General features: G+C 40.2%; 2 protein-coding genes and 4 non-coding genes across 7 annotated transcripts in view; 5 read left to right on the forward strand and 1 right to left on the reverse strand.

Annotated features, from left to right (window-relative positions):
• ZWILCH (zwilch kinetochore protein) overlaps positions 1-9,989 on the reverse strand; it is a 38,563-nt gene extending 28,574 nt beyond the window's left edge. Inside the window, exons 1-3 of one of the 2 annotated variants that reach the window (XM_066343826.1) lie at positions 9,720-9,989; positions 7,498-7,549; positions 3,203-3,298 (exon numbers count right to left, since the gene is read on the reverse strand). In XM_066343826.1, the coding sequence (XP_066199923.1) occupies positions 3,203-3,298; positions 7,498-7,549; positions 9,720-9,772 (201 nt within the window). In that variant the 5' untranslated portion in view covers positions 9,773-9,989. Of the gene's footprint in view, positions 1-3,202; positions 3,299-7,497; positions 7,550-9,719 lie in introns of those variants that run through there. The other variant, XM_066343827.1, reaches the window with a different exon arrangement.
• Positions 9,990-10,175: 186 nt separating this feature from the next.
• RPL4 (ribosomal protein L4) lies at positions 10,176-15,709 on the forward strand. The gene is made up of 10 exons (XM_066342268.1): positions 10,176-10,333; positions 11,779-11,950; positions 12,142-12,248; positions 12,946-13,084; positions 13,542-13,666; positions 14,139-14,268; positions 14,541-14,697; positions 14,991-15,074; positions 15,186-15,306; positions 15,390-15,709. The coding sequence occupies exons 1-10, from the start codon at positions 10,331-10,333 to the stop codon at positions 15,621-15,623; spliced, it is 1,272 nt and encodes a 423-aa protein (XP_066198365.1). The 5' UTR covers positions 10,176-10,330; the 3' UTR covers positions 15,624-15,709.
• On the forward strand, positions 12,000-12,070 carry LOC136377872 (small nucleolar RNA SNORD18). Its single transcript, XR_010746488.1, has one exon. It is a non-coding gene; the product is annotated as a small nucleolar RNA SNORD18 (small nucleolar RNA).
• LOC136377875 (small nucleolar RNA SNORD16) lies at positions 12,785-12,883 on the forward strand. Its single transcript, XR_010746490.1, has one exon. It is a non-coding gene; the product is annotated as a small nucleolar RNA SNORD16 (small nucleolar RNA).
• On the forward strand, positions 13,371-13,441 carry LOC136377871 (small nucleolar RNA SNORD18). The gene has a single exon (XR_010746487.1). It is a non-coding gene; the product is annotated as a small nucleolar RNA SNORD18 (small nucleolar RNA).
• Positions 14,327-14,397, forward strand: LOC136377870 (small nucleolar RNA SNORD18). The gene has a single exon (XR_010746486.1). It is a non-coding gene; the product is annotated as a small nucleolar RNA SNORD18 (small nucleolar RNA).
• Positions 15,710-16,676: the final 967 nt, after the last annotated feature.

Below are 16,676 nucleotides of genomic sequence, written 5' to 3' on the forward strand. Positions count from 1 at the left end.
TTGGTGCCAACACATCTTGCCATGAGAACTATTTCCACTGTCCTATCAAAAGATATTGCTCTAAGTCAGTGGTTTTCAACCACGAGTCCGCTAAAGAGTCAACAATCTTGATGCTGCTGTATTAGGATTATAATCATTCGGACTGGCACGAAATTTCCAGCAAATTGGCACCATAATCTTCATACAACATCGAGGTGGTTAATTCTTTCCCAGACTGGCATGAAATTTCTGGTAGACTTGTGATTGAAAAACACTGCTCTAAGTTGCTATTGATAAAGGAGGCTCCTGATGCCATTAGAAAAAGGAAGTGCCCCAATGTGAACAAAATGATGAACTAAAGACTAAATACCAAGGGAAACCCATGGGAGACTCCTCAATTTTGTCAGATTCTTCACTTCCAAAATGGAAAGATTCTGTAAAGCTATTACTTTTAGGGCTATCAACTTTCATTTGTGCTACAGGTTCCTGATATCTATGTGTTTAAGTAGTTCACTAGCTCAGTATTGCCAATAATAACAATAGCTATGAGTTAACATTTTTTGAGCATTACCAGCTACTGTTCTAAGTTTTCTTTTATTCTTCATAAAAGCCTTGATAGATACCATTATTAATTCTGTTTTAGAGATGAAAAAACTGAGGCAGTGAATGGCTAAATAACTTGCCAGCATGATAACACAGCTGCTGAGTGCAAAGCCAACCTTTGAATCTAGGTAGTCTCTCTGGCAGTAATCCTCTGCTGATTTAATAGGTATCAGACCTAGATGTTTTGTCAAATTTGAATTTCTTTTGCCATATTCCAGATTTCATTCCCTTCCAGGCCTAGCTTTCCAAAAGTTCCTGGAACTAGAGGTACCCAAGAAATATCATTTTTTCCTCTGTTCTACGTTTCAATAGTCATGTACCTAAAACCTACGCACTAAGCTCTACTGATCTTCGGAGAAACAAAGGCCATTTTAATTGTTCCCCATCCAAAAATGCCAGGGCCACACTGAATTCCAAGTAACTCACAATTCCAAGCTGCATTCTCCCCAGTATCCTAACCCATATTTCCACAAATGCCCTCTGTTCACCTTTACCTTTTCCAAGATAATTTATCTTCATCTGACCATCTTCATTCTTTCAGCTTTTTTTCTTTTTTATTTAAATTTTATTTATTTATTTATTTATTACAGAGACAGAGAGTGAGTCAGAGAGAGGGATAGACAGGGACAGACAGACAGGAACGGAGAGAGATGAGAAGCACCAATCATTAGTTTTTCATTGCGCATTGCAACACCTTAGTTGTTCATTGATTGCTTTCTCATATGTGCCTTGACTGCCGACCTTCAGCAGACTGAGTAACTCCTTGCTGGAGCCAGCGACCTTGGGTTCAAGCTGGTGGGCTTTTGCTCAAACCAGATGAGCCCGCGTTCAAGCCGGCGACCTCGGGGTCTTGAACCTGGGGGTCCTCTGCATCCCAGTCTGATGCTCTATCCACTGCGCCACTGCCTGGTCAGGCTCAGCTTTTTTTCTACAGACATACATTTCCCCTCTACCCATAACAAAAGTGTAAGTTCAACCACATAATTTACCTATAATTATTTCCAAGCATTTGTCCACCACAGATAAGCACTAATAACACTCATTCATTAACATAATAGACAAAGTAGCTCTCCTCCTCAGAAAGTTGTCATGTATGTATTTAAAATGAAGAGCTCCTTGTTCATTCACAATGCCTGTCCAGACAGCATAGGGTCCTAGAGCAGACAGAAGTGTTCCTTCCACAGGAACGTCCACTTTTCCCTATTAGAGCTGATTCCTATCTACTTCAGGAAATTATATAACCAAAGGAATGGTTGCCCAAGCAACCCTGTAATGTGACAGCATTATCGGCCCTCAATAAAAACCACAACTGCCAAAACAGTTACCATAATTAAAAACAAAATGGTTTAAGACTGTAATTATCAAGTGATACAAAATAAATAAATAAATAAGTTCCCTCTTGTTACAGTTAACAAACAAAATTAAAGTAGAACTTAATGAGTCATAGCTACTTATGCTGTGCTGCTCAATACAGTAGCCACTAGTCACATGTGGCTATTGAGCACTTGAAATGTGGCCAGACCAAACTGAGATGTTAAGTGAAAATACATACCAGATTTTAAAGATGCAGTATAGAAAAAAGAACTTAAAACATCTCATTAATTATTTTCCATTAATTAGGTGTTAAAATTATAATTTCAGATATATTAAAAAACATTACTAGGCTCTGGCAGGTTGGCTCAGTGGTAGAGCATCAGCCCGGCGTGTGGAAGTCCCCGATTCAATTCCTGGTCAGGGCACACAGGAGAAGTGCCCATCTGTTTCTCCACCCTTCCCCCTCTCCTTTCTCTCTATCCCTCTCTTCCCTTCCCACAGCCAAGGCTCCATTGGAGCAAAGTTGGCCCAGGCACAAAGGACAGCTCCATGGCTTCCACCTCAGGCACTAGAATGGCTCTGGCCGCAATAGAGCAACGCCCCAGAGGGGCAGAGCATCACCGCCTGGTGGGCATGCCAGGTGGATCCCAGTCGGGCACATGCAGGAGTCTATCTGACTGCCTCCCCGCCTCTAACTTCGGAAAAATACAAATAAATAAATAAATAAATAAATAAACACATTATTAAACCTAACTCAAGACCCAGCAATCCCACTCCTGAGTACTTACTGTAAAGAAAAGCTATATGCACACAAAAACCTGAACAGAAATGACTACAGTAGCTTTTTTCATGATCACTAAAGACTAAAAACCACCCAAATGTCCTTAAAAAGGTGAATAGGTAAATAAACAGTAGTATATCCACACCATGAGACACCACTCAGCAATAGAAAGAAATGAACTGCTGATACACACACTCTTAGAAGATTCTCAAAGGCATTATACTGAGTGACAGAAGCCAGACTGAAAAGGTTACATGCTGTATGAGTCTATTCATAACATTCTTAAGAGTAAATTTTACTGTATGATAATTTCACTTATTCTTTAATGAAGCTCCCTGAAATATTTAAATTACAGATGAGTTCACAATATACTTCTATTGGCCATCATTGCACTTATTCCTAAAATAATTAGAATCCACTTTTTAAAATATGCTGATAAAAAAATGTATACACTTGAGATTATTGCCACAAAACCAAATTTGGCTATCAAAAATAAAACAATCACAAAGCCCAAGCACTACTTACCACTTTTTCCAGGATGAACACTACATCATTTTCATTTAGAATATTTTTCAAGGGATTTGGTTGGTCTTTGCTGATCAACTGCACCTGGACATCAGCCTATTAAAAACAGTAAATGTCAAGCAATGTTTTATGTGTTTACGTATTTGTACAAATACGTAAACACATAAAGACCAGTTCTCTGCTCATAATTGGAAAGGACAATTTGAACAGACATAATGTTTTAAAATATTTGTTTTTTGTCTGTTGTTTTTCACTTAAAAAAATGTTGCTCAATCTCTATCTACATACGCTTCAAGGCCCACCTCAAGTGCACCCTGCCGTGTAAAGCCTTCATTTGATGAGGATCACACTGACAGCCTTTTCCACTACTTATATTGCATTTATTGTCATGTATCACGAAACTTAACCCTTTACAAAATATTATTCTTTCTTCTGATTGGACTATGACTTTTTATAATTTTATTAGTTTATAAGAAATGCAGTCTTTCATTCCAATCACAATACATATTTATTATAGAAAAGTGTGAAAATAGATAGCTAAAAGAGATTTTTTTAAAAACTACCTATAATTCTACTAGCTAGGGTAATTACTACTGTTATTAGCCTTATTGGTATGTATTTTGTCAGCTTTTTTCCAGATATTTAAATAAATATATTTAACAAAAATGTATCTATTTTTTAGATATCTAGACAGGATTTTGCTTAGTAAAAATAGAATATTCTAATAGTTTTATATCATGAAACTCCATGCTATTAAATGTTCTTTGGCTGTTTAGTATCGTGGCTCTACCATCATATAACTAATTCCACATTGTTTGACATTTAGGTAGTTTTAAGTTATTTGCTATAATAAATAATTGATAATGGACATTTTGAATTACTTTCTTTTTTTTTTTTTTTTTTGTTTTTTTTTTTTTCCTTTTTGCATTTTTCTGAAGCTGGAAACAGGGAGAGACAGTCAGACAGACTCCCGCATGCGCCCGACCGGGATCCACCCGGCAAGCCCTCCATGGGGCGACGCTCTGCCCACCAGGGGGCGATGCTCTGCCCATCCTGGGCGTCGCCATGTTGCGACCAGAGCCACTCTAGCGCCTGGGGCAGAGGCCACAGAGCCATCCCCAGCGCCCGGGCCATCTTTGCTCCAATGGAGCCTTGGCTGCGGGAGGGGAAGAGAGAGACAGAGAGGAAGGCGCGGCGGAGGGGTGGAGAAGCAAATGGGCGCTTCTCCTATGTGCCCTGGCCGGGAATCGAACCCGGGTCCTCCGCCCGCTAGGCCGACGCTCTACCGCTGAGCCAACCGGCCAGGGCTTGAATTACTTTCTTAAGATGAATATATAAAAGCATTGATATTGTCAAATTGTCTTTCAAATATACCATACACATACATTTGCATTCCTATCACCTACGTCAATACACTATTTTCACTGTCCATAGCAAAAACTTGTTTCAATTTTCATTTATTTGATCACTAATGAATAGTCTCTAATATGCTTATTATTGACAAGTATCTCATTATTTAAATGTTTCATTTCTTTTTTTAATTTATTTTTCATTTTTTAAATTTTTAGTTATTGATTTTAGTGAGAGAGGAAGGGAGGGAGAGAGAGATAGAGAAAGAGACAGACAGGAACATTGAATTGATCTGTTCCTGTATGTGCCCTGACCAGGGATCGAACCAGCAACCTCTGCACTTCCAATGACATTCTAACAAACCAAGCTATCTGGCCAGGGCTGCTTCATTTCTTTCTTTTTTTTTTTTTAACTTTTTAAAAAATGTATTGATTTAGGAGAGAGAGAAACATCGATCTGTTGTTCCGCTTATTTATGCATTCATTGGTTGATTCTTGTATGTGCCCTGACTCAGAATTGAACCTGCAACCTTGGTGTATCTGGACGACGCTCTAACCAACTAAGCTATCCAGCCAGGAAAATCCGTTTAATTTCTTTGGATACTGAAGCATTCAGATAACAAGTGCAGAGAGCAAAGAATTGTTAGAAATCACCAAAAGGGCAATTATTCACCAGAACTGTAGGAGAATAAATTTTTGATGTTTTAAGCAAACCAATTTGTGACACTTTGTTATAGTAGCCCTGGGAAACTAATATAGGTACCAACCGACAAAAATTCAGATAGGGAGTGATTAATACATTTACCTGGATATACTGTATTTCTGAGTTTAGTTAGTGAGAATTCAGAGAGTGAAAAGTAACTACGTTTGTTTTTTTCTTTCTGTGATTACTTGTGTCCTTCTATTATAGTTGTCTTTTTTCTTAATTATTTTAAAGCGCTCTTTATATTTTTTTTATATGTGACTACTAATCTTTATCATTCATGATTATTTCTCCAAAGCTTGCCTTTTAGTATATAATTTATCTGAGTTTACTAATTATTTTATGGATTAAACTCTATGGGGAGTTTACTTATAAAATGGTTGGCATATATTAGGTGCTTAATAAATCCATACATGTTTATAGCTGCTTCATTCATAACTATCAAAAACTGGAAACAGACTGACCAGGTGGTAGTGCAGTGACAGCATCAGCCTGGGATGCTAAGGACCCATGTTTGAAACCCCAATGTTGCCAGCTTGAGCATGGGATCAGAGACATGACCTCATGGTCGCTGGCTTGAGCCCAAAGCTGGCTTGAGCACGGGGTCACTGGATTGAGCAAGGAATCACTGGCTCAGTTGGAGCCCCCTGGACAAGGCACATATGAGAAAGCAATCAATGAACAACTAAGGTGTCTCAAATATGAGTTGATGCTTCTCATCTCTCTCCCTTCCTGTTTGTTCCTTCCTCCCCGCCTCCTCTCTTCCTTGCTTAAAACAAACAAATAAACAACTAGAAACAATTCTAGTGTCCCTCAACTGGTAAATGAATAACCAAACTGCAGTGCATCCACACACTGGAAAACTGTTCAGCAATATAGAGGAATGAACTAATACAACAACAAAGATGAATCTCAAATGCATTATTCTCATTGATAGAAGCCAGACCCAACAGGCTACATATTGTATGATTTTATTTACATGACATTCTAGAAAGGGCAAAACAAAAGAGAGAAAACAGATTAGTGCTCTTACCAGGTAGCACAGTTGGTTAGAGCATCATCCTGACAGGCCGAGGTTGTGGGTTTGATCCCCGGCCAGGGTACATACAAGAATCAACCAATGAATGTGTAAATAACTGAAACAATAATTAATGTTTCTCTCTCCCTCTCTTTCTCTCCATGCTTCTCTCTCTAAAATCAATAAAGAAAACAAAAGGAAAGAAAAAAAAAGAAAGTAAAGAAAAATGAAAAAAGAAAAAACAGATTAGTGGTTGCCAGGGAATGGAAACAGGGGAAAGAGTTGACTATAAAGGGAGATGAGGAAATTTTTAGAGGTGACAGAAATTTTCTATATCTTGCTAATGGGGGTGGTTATATGACTGAATGCATTTGTAAAAACTCATAGAACTATACTCTAAAAGAGTGAAATTTACTCTTTGTAAATTAACTTCAATAAACCCAACTTTTTTTTTTTTTTTTTTACAGAGACAGAGAGAGGGATAGACAGGGACAGACAGACAGGAATGGAGATAGGAGAAGCATCAATCATTAGTTTTTCGTTGAGCGCTGCAACACCTTAGTTGTTCATTGATTGCTTTCTCATATGTGCCTTGACCGCGGGCCTTCAGTAGACCAAGTAAACCCTTGCTGGAGCCAGTGACCTTGGGTCCAAGCTGGTAATCTTTTTGCTCAAACCAGATAAGCCCGCGCTCAAGCTGGCGACCTCGGGATCTCGAACCTGGGTCCTTGGCATCCCAGTCTGACGCTCTATCCACTGCGCCACTGCCTGGTCAGGCTTTTTTTTTTTTTTGTATTTTATTTCCGAAGCTGGAAACAGGGAGGCAGTCAGACTCCCGCATGCGCCCAACCGGGATCCACCCGGCACGCCCACCAGGGGGCGATGCTCTGCCCATCCGGGGCGTCGCTCTGTTGCAACCAGAGCCACTCTAGTGCCTGAGGCAGAGGCCAAGAAGCCATCCCCAGCGCCCGGGCCATCTTTGCTCCAATGGAGCCTTGGCTGCGGGAGAGGAAGAGAAGACAGAGAGGAAGGAGAGGGGGAGGAGTGGAGAAGCAGATGGGTGCTTCTCCTGTGTGCCCTGGCCAGGAATCAAACCCGGGACTTCCGCACGCCAGGCTGACGCTCTACCACTGAGCCAACCGGCCAGAGCAATAAACCCAACTTTCTAAAACTCACAATTTTAGGATTACTGAGTTGTACTTAAAACCAAGTAAGTTTTACATACCTCATAGATAAATGGGTCTTTACAGATTCCTTTCTTTTCTTCATCAAATTCCCTGTAATGCAGAACAACATGTGAAAAATAGAGCTACAGTACTTCTGTCTTTTCAACTCAGGAATTAGTCATCATTTCATCTCTGTGTGACAACAGTGAGAAAAGCAAAATAGTAGACATGGCAGCCCTAAGGCATAGTTGCAAGAGGGGAAAGAAGCAGAAAAACACTATTATTATACAATAAGAAGAACGAGAAAAAACAGATGTAGTACAGATTAATAGACTACCGCACACAATCGGGTACAACTGCTTCTAAGAGGCAGTAAGAAGTTAAGAGTACCTCCTGTACTTATTTTTTTTAAGGTTAAAAAAACCTTTTATTTATAAAGACTGAAATGATTATATGCAAATCTGAACAGCTAGATTGTTCAAGAAATTGCTTGAAAATTCCTTTTTTGATGTCTTCCAAACACGGTACTAGCTACTGTTAAAACATGCCTTGGCCAGACAGCTCAGTTGGCTAGAGTGTCGTTCCAATACCCAAGGGTTGCCAGTTCAATCCCTGGTCAGAGCACATACAGAAATAGATTGATGTTTCTCTCTTTCTCAAATCAATAAAGTTTTTTAAAAATGTAATTTATCACATGACTTTTGGGAAGTAAACATGGTTTCTGATCTTCCAGTGAGTCAGTGGCCCGCCACAGAAGTTAGTTAAGGGTCCAGGCCTTAGATTTCTCCGGCTAAAATGGAAACATCTACCCTCCCTTTACTTATATAAACTGTTTCCAAAAATCAGTAAATTTGTAATGTTAAACAATTTCCTTTAAAAAACCTAAGCACAAAACTCTAGGATATCATTTAATAATTATCATTTCAGTCAAGAAAATTTTAAAACAGTGATCCCAAAACATGTAAAACTATCATATAAACCATTAACATAACAAAATGCACATCAACCTGCTCTACATTCTAAAAGACGGAATATTTAGAATCCTAAAGTAACCCAATGTAATTGTTTCAGGATAACATTTATTATATGATCTACTCGACGACTTACTGAAAATAAAACAGAAGTTATAGGCTTGAGACTGAATCACTTTTGCCATTTTGGACAAAACTGTGACTTATTCGCCTTACCAGGAGGTGGCGTAATGGATAGAGCATCAGCCTGGGACGCTGAGGACTGAGGCTCGAAACCCCAAAGTTGCTGGCTTGAGTGCAGGCTCATAGACATGACCCCATGGTTGCTGCCTTGAAGCCCAAGGTCGCTGACCTGAGCAAGGGGTCCCTGGCTCAGCTGGAGTGCCCCCTCTTAGGCACATATGAGAAAACAATCAATGAACTAAAGTGCCACAACTATGAGTTCATGTTTCTCATCTCTCTCCCTTTCTGTCTCTCACTAAAAATAAATAAATAGATAGATAAATAATTTATTGCATTTAGAAAATAAGGGGTTAAATTATACCAGTGGTTCTCAAAGTGTGGTGTCAGGCCAGCAGCATCTACTTCACCTGTAATATGCTAGAAAGGCAAATATCAATATTTTGGCCTCACCCAGAACTACTAAATCAGAATTCTTGAGTGTGAGGCCCAGCAAACTGTGTTTTGACAACCCTCCAGGTGGATTTTGATGCATGCTCAAATTTGAGAATCACTGTATTCTAAAAGGAATCCCCTAGGGCCTAGTGGTACTAGTACTCCACTATAAGAATAAAATGCAATCTTGGAGCACCGTGAAACAAAGGTGCTTTAAAAAGCCAACACACCATCATGCACAGTTATTGTTACAACTGTAGCTCATATAACTATCCTGAATAGGCTATATAGCAATAAGTTTCACACCAGCAAGGCTTTAAGCAGGTGAAGGATGCTCGTTTTCCATATACTGGAACGTGCCTCTAACGTATTGCAAGTTGTGTGCATTTATCAGTATGAATAAAGTGACTCTTGGAAAACTTGTCACCTTCCACCACGATCGATAACGTATTTTCTTCTCATCTAAACGATACGACAATCAACCCGCCACAGGGCCAACCCCACATTGGAGCAGATAACCGGCCTCTCCCCAATTCCTGGACCCCAGGAAAGCGTACTCCGTAACGGACGCGCCACTGAGAACTGACAAGGCGTTAATCCCAACGGCTGCGGCAAGAAGCTTGGGGGAGACAGAGATACCCCAAAGGAGTAATGCTGTCCTCACAACCCAGCCAACAACGAGGGCCACAACTCACTGCAGGAGACGAGTGTAAAACTCCTCAGCAGCTTTGTTCATTCGCGACCACATCCCGCCTTAGTCGGACAGTGGATCCAAAACAGCCAAACTAAACTGCGCGCGGGACGCTGACGTCCGGAGTCATGACCCCCACCCCGCCGGGACTACTTTTACCACCCTCAACAGGTCCTGTTTGTTAACAAGTTAATCGTTTGTCTTAGAGCATTTAGCAGTTTTTCTCTTCCCATTAACTTTTCATTTCCGAAAGAAAAAGTTAAAATACGCTACAGTAATTGAAGGGGAGGAAAAAAGGGGGGGGGGGGATCTCATCTCGCGAGAGTTGGCCACGCCTACTTATGAATTATTCCGCAGAAAGGAGTTCCTGTTTCTAAATGCTAGTGTTGGTTTTGTAAGTCAAAAGATACTGTAATAGAATGCATATAAAAAAAACCCTTTCTTTACAGTTTTTAGAGTGGCAGAAAGATATTTTGTCTCTCTGTATTGGTTCTGAGGCGGAGCAAAGTGGAAGATGAGTTGAAGGTTACATATAGAACGAGGAAGTGCTAAGCACTTCCTTTTCCTGTGGGAGCCACCAGTCGGAGAGGAGTGTGGCGTTCTCCTCTCCACGCTATGGTGAGTGGCAGTCTTTCGGCTGGACTTTCCTCTGCTGTCGGGTCGGGCAGGAATGGATTGAGGGTTCAGAGCAAACAATCTTCAGGAGGGAAAGCAAAGAAAAAATGAGGGCCAAATGCGTCTGTTGGTCGCAGGACCTGGGTAGTGCCACTCTCCGGCAGCCATCTTAGAGGCAACGTGGTTGTCTCTGCACCGGGCGCTCCTGGAATCAGTGCCGGACACCAGATGGTTTTTAGGCGCAAAGAGACTTGCAATTCTAGCTTCCCTTGACCTTAGAAAGCACGAGTTCTACTGAAGAATTGGAAGTTTTTGAATCCTAAGACAGAATCGTGGTGAAAGGGTCAACTTTAGGCTGTGTATCTCCATGAGTTGACATGTAAAGATTATTCCATCTTTTGAGAGAGATTTTTGTTTTAAAAGAATTGTTTTCTACCTATTTCTGAGTTCGCATCTGTTCGCTTTAAGAGTGACCTCAATCAAAAGCTTTCCGATCCTCTTACTTAAAAGAATTTTCCTATTAAGTGCTCCCTAACTCTTTTAGCTCTTAGCTCACAGTACAGCTAACGTTAAATGTACAGTGTTTCCACACATAATGTTTTAATATGTATTATGTAGTGTTCTGGGCCATGGGGAGTTTAAAGAACAAAATGGGCGAAAAACTTACCTGTGTGATGCTTGGGTTGTAATTGAGTTAGGTGTAAAGTATACAGTAATGTTTGATGGTAATGGGTGCTGTGTGGATATAAGGCACTGGAAAGGAAGCAGTAGTTGGGCTTTAAACCGAGTGATCAGAGAAACCTAGAGAAGGTGGCCTTCTTCAAAGCAGCTGAGGAGGAAGCACACTAAGACTGTCTTTGGGAAGACTGGGTACCTCTGAGGGCAGGGTATTACCTAAGTGTATCCTGAAGAGAGGATGGAAGGTGAGGTTGAGCAGGCTGTTCAGGCCATCCTCAGAACTTTTTAAGTTTTATTTTCAGGTGTAAGTCTTTGGAGAAGGTTGAGCAAAAAGTAAAAACCAGTGTTTTTATAGTAAGTTTTGGGAGAGGTGTTTAGAGTGAGATGAAAGAAATGAAAGTGTTTGGAGTAGAGTTGCGGTTGACAAAATTTGCTGACATTTGGGGTGATGAAAGAGTTTGGACAGTGGCTTTAAACAGCATTTTTAAACCTTAAAATATAGTTTTGATCAATTGGCTTTGTAAACCAGGTTTGAAAGTTTAGTAGTAAACCATTCTCTTAGAAAGTTATATGGTAGAACTTGATTCTGAGTTTTTCCAGTGTACGAATTTATTGAGGTTAGTAGACTTGGATGTGTTGGTAACGCAGCCTTTATTTTAGCTACCTCACTGAACTTGAATCTTTTGTGACTGAGCATTTAATGGTATTGTTGGCATATGACAAGAGTGTTTCTGACATTGTCATTATAAATATCTTTTCTTTTTTTCCAGGCGTGTGCTCGTCCACTGATATCGGTGTACTCCGAAAAGGGGGAGTCATCTGGCAAAAATGTCACTTTGCCTGCTGTGTTCAAGGCTCCCATTCGACCAGATATTGTGAACTTTGTTCACACCAACTTACGCAAAAACAATAGACAGCCCTATGCTGTCAGTGAATTGGCAGGTATGGATTTACATCTTTAATGGGTTGGTGCTTTTAAGAGCTGCTTAACAGCAGTGATGAAATTCCACTCCATTGGTCCGTGTTTCTGAATCAGATGATTTTCCTGGATGTTCTGATGCTGTTTGCTGCCACGCCTAATAGTCACATTGGTATGGTTGAGTAGCTAAAACTTATTTTTTTCCCAATTTCAGGTCATCAAACCAGTGCTGAGTCTTGGGGTACTGGCAGAGCTGTGGCTCGAATTCCCAGAGTTCGAGGTGGTGGAACTCATCGTTCTGGCCAGGGTGCTTTTGGAAATGTATCTTTTGTGTCACTTTATAGACTGGTCAGCCATCATGGAATTGAGCAGATTGAACCTGGTTTGTTTATGGTAGTAGTTCAGAAATCTTTGTCCAAAATACTAATAGTCTTGGTAATGTAAGAGAGATTTGGAATCTGGAAGATTTTTTTTTCATACTAAAGACAATAGAGCAGGGGTCCCCAAACTACAGCCCACTGGCCACATGCGGCCCCCTGAGGTCATTTATCCGGCCCCCACCGCACTTCCGGAAGGGGCACCTCTTTCATTGGTGGTCAGTGAGAGGAGCATAGTTCCCATTGAAATGCTGGTCAGTTGGTTGATTTAAATTTACTTGTTCTTTATTTTAAATATTGTATTTATTCCCGTTTTGTTTTTTTTACTTTAAAATAAGATCTGTGCAGTGTGCATAGGGATTTGTTCATAGTTTTTTTTATAGTCTGGCCCTCCAATGGTCTGAGGGACAGTGAACTGGCCCCCTGTGTAAAAAGTTTGGGGACCCCTGCAATAGAGGGTTGACATTAGAAAGTGTTACTTGCAATGATGTCGTAATTTGCGTCTTACTCTGTTCTCAGTGACAGTTGCCTGCTGTCAATAAGCTGGTTCAGAAGGGTGACGAAAATTTTTACTGAGCAAGATGTAACCTATTTAAAATTTCAAACATTTGAGAAATGAGATTCTTAACTGGGGGAAATAGATGTGTCGTGGGGGCCGCATGTTTGCACCAACCAAAACTTGGCGCCGCTGGCACCGCAGAGTGAACACAACCCAGAAGCGATATGCCATCTGCTCTGCCCTGGCAGCCTCAGCCTTACCAGCATTGGTCATGTCTAAAGGTTTGTGCTATTTCCTATTATAGGAGTAATACAAATACCCCTTTTTTCTTTTCTTCAGCTTTACTTCATCTGAACCTTTTTACTCATGTTAATAATAACATAAATTTATTCATCCCAGAGTGCCTGACTGAATTTCCTTCTACTAGATAATTAGTTCTCACTGTTTCAAACTATCAAATCAGTCATCAGTAAGTACTCTGTAACTGGGGAAGTAATTCAAACAATTTAGTATATGAGAAAACTTTCCTCTTAAACTTCATCACGTTGCCTGTTCTACTTTTAACTGTCAGAATGATGAGATTCCACTTCATTGGTCCGTGTTTCTGAAACACATGATATTGTGGAAGTTCTGATTTGGCAAATTGTATACCATTTTGCTTTTGTGGATTATATAAAATGTTCCTCAGCTTTTCAAAAGATTTGGGGTAACCAGGTCAGTGTAAATTGGCTTTGACAGGTCACCGTATTGAGGAAGTTCCTGAACTTCCCCTGGTGGTTGAGGATAAAGTTGAGGGCTACAAGAAAACCAAGGAGGCTGTTTTGCTTCTGAAGAAACTTAAAGCCTGGAATGATATAAAAAAGGTAGGTTTATTGAACACATTTACAGGTTGGTAGTCCTTCACACAAATTTGTCGGAATTTTTTCAAAATATTGCTGAAGGACAGTATTAACTACAGATCTTGGGTTTGAGAGCAAGGACTCTGGAACCATGTCATAGTTATGCACCACTTAACAACAGGGATCTAGGACCATAGGTGATTTCATTGTCGTGTGACTATCACAGTACGCTTACACAAACCTAGGGGGCATGTAGCCTGCTTACTGCATGCCTAGACTATGGTATACCATGGTCTTTATGTGCTCTTGCTGGCTGAAGAGTTATGCAGTGCATAACAAACAGTACTTGAACTTGGATTATGGCTGCCATTTATGGCTATTTTAATGTTCGACTAGTCGTTTGTGTCTTAGTTTTATCTGTAAAATGAGGATTTTTATGAGTATCTCACAGGGATCATCTTAATCAAACTACTAAAACCGTCGTCTCACTTTGTAGGTCTATGCATCTCAGCGAATGAGAGCTGGCAAGGGCAAAATGAGAAACCGTCGTCGTATCCAGCGCAGGGGACCTTGCATCATCTATAATGAGGACAACGGTATCATCAAAGCCTTCAGAAACATTCCTGGTAATTCATGATTACCTGTGTGTTTTGATTGCCCATACTATGCAAGCTTACTTGGCTTTTATTATGATGAGATGCCACTTTATGGTCCATGTTTCTGAAACACATGATATTTGTGGAATTTCTGATTTTTGGCTAAATGAGGACACCATTAATGGTTGAGACTTTGTAATTATAGGCAGTTCTCTGGTATTGTATGTAGCACATAAGCCATGAAGATGGTTTGTGTTTCTAGTTGAAATGCACGCTTCCTAATTCTCCTTTCCTTTTCAAAGGAATCACTCTGCTTAATGTAAGCAAACTGAACATTTTGAAACTTGCTCCTGGTGGGCATGTGGGCCGTTTCTGCATTTGGACTGAAAGTGCTTTCCGCAAGTTAGATGATCTGTATGGCACTTGGCGTAAAGCTGCCTCCCTCAAGAGTAACTACAAGTGAGTGTTCTCCCTATTCCTGTCCGGAACGTAGATGTTTATACTATGGATATTTACATTCAGAATTGGTTTTCTTGTTTCCTAAAGAATGGATCATGTTTTGTTGTTATCCCTTATACACAGATGGAATATGTGAACTAGTGAGATACAGAGTGTAGTTGGTTGCAGATTTTAATTGAATGGTGGAGAGCTTTAAATGGTTAAAAATTTGTCTTCTGTTGAGGTTCACATTAACCACATGAAAAATAAGAATTGGACATCTACTTTCAACATTTTCTTGGTTTTTCTTTCAGCCTTCCCATGCACAAAATGCTCAATACAGACCTGAGCAGAATCTTGAAAAGCCCAGAGATCCAAAGAGCCCTCCGAGCACCACGGTAAAGTTGTGATATTAATAGTAAATCTTGCCCCAACCTAATTTTAACTGATTATTTTTAAAATGTGGATAATGTAAATAAAATATTAATATAATGTCTCCCTTTTTATAGCAAGAAGATTCATCGCAGAGTCCTGAAGAAGAATCCACTGAAAAACCTGAGAATCATGTTGAAGCTAAACCCATATGCAAAGACCATGCGCCGGAACACCATACTTCGCCAGGCCAAGAACGTAAGCAGTAATTTGGATTGTGCAGATAAATAAATGTTCCGAAAGCTTTGATGCTTATTAGTTTTCTTCCTGATATTTTGCAGCGCAAGATCCGGTTGGATAAAGCAGCAGCGGCGCTAGAAGCGAAATCAAGTGAGAAGGGAGTTCCAGGCAAGAAGAAGCCTGTGGTAGGGAAGAAAGGCAAGAAGGTTCTTGGCATGAAGAAGCAAAAGAAGCCTGTGGTGGGAAAAAAGGCTGCTGCTCCCAAGAAACCAGCAGCTGAGAAGAAGCCCGCAGAGAAGAAACCTACCACAGAAGAAAAGAAGCCTGCAGCATAAACTTATATTTGTTTTTTCCATTTAGTTCAGATCACGTTGGACAGCTAATTTTGAATAAAAACCTGATGAGAGGCAGTGAGAAACAATGGCTTGTTGCATGTGTTGTGTGAATTTTGGTTAGAATGTTTTTGTTGGCACTTTTTTCCATAATTCCAGCCTTGGATTTGTTATACTAGGGTCTAAAATGAAGCATTGGGCTTATATAAAATCCATGCTATTGAATGAAAAGAGGGATGTTCCATAAGTCCAGATATAAAACCCATTTGTAAGTAAGCTTGAGAAGAAAATAGTTAAAAGACTTGTCTCAGAAATATCCAGAAGCTGTTAGGATTTAGCCACCTAACCTCCCCATCAAATACACTGGAAAATTCCAAGATCTGACATTTTCATTTACCACAAGAGGGCAGAATCAGTACGTTTTGAGGTGCAGCAAGAACATGATTCCTTCAGAGAAGGGTTATTAAAACCTTCTGTGATAGAATATCCTGTCAGTATTTTGGTCCTCGGAAGTGCTGGGAGCATTTTTTAGTTTTACTAAGGAATGGGTATGTTGCCCAAGTACTCTGCCGAGGAATGTTCACACAAGCATCCTGAAACTTCGTTTGTCACCGAATGTCATCACCTTAGGGTTGTGCTTTTTCCATTTGAGGTCTAAAATCCAGAGCAAGAAATTGATTTAATCTGATTTGTTTTTTTTTTTTATTAAATTTAATGCAGTGACATTGATAAATCAGGGTACATACGTTGAGAGAAAATAGATTATTTTGACATTTGTGCTGTATACCCCTCCCCCAAAGTTAAATTGTCTTCTGTCACCTATCTGGTTTTCTTTGTGCCCCTCCCCTCCCCTAACCCCTCTCTCCTTCACCCCCTCCCCCCTCCCCCATGATTTGCGTATTTCAAGAGTTCAGTTCCCTAGAAAGGCACCATCTCCCAATTAGCTCCTTTAGTGCTTTAACGTGTGCTGATCTCCCGGGAAACACTCGTGTAACCAGAAATTCTTGCCTACGAAAGGCAACAACAGTACGGTGCTTGTGCTAAGTGCTTATGCAG

The sequence above is a fragment of the Saccopteryx leptura genome, chromosome 6 (genome assembly GCF_036850995.1).
Source record: "Saccopteryx leptura isolate mSacLep1 chromosome 6, mSacLep1_pri_phased_curated, whole genome shotgun sequence".
NCBI lineage: Eukaryota > Metazoa > Chordata > Mammalia > Chiroptera > Emballonuridae > Saccopteryx > Saccopteryx leptura.

Excerpts from the sequence above, each read along its gene's own strand:
- RPL4 (XM_066342268.1), top strand. Across the intron at positions 12,249-12,945 it reads GCCAGGGTGCTTTTGGAAAT|ATGTGTCGTGGGGGCCGCAT; the intron begins GTATCTTTTGTG and ends TGGGGGAAATAG. Across the intron at positions 14,698-14,990 it reads TCCCTCAAGAGTAACTACAA|CCTTCCCATGCACAAAATGC; the intron begins GTGAGTGTTCTC and ends TTTTTCTTTCAG.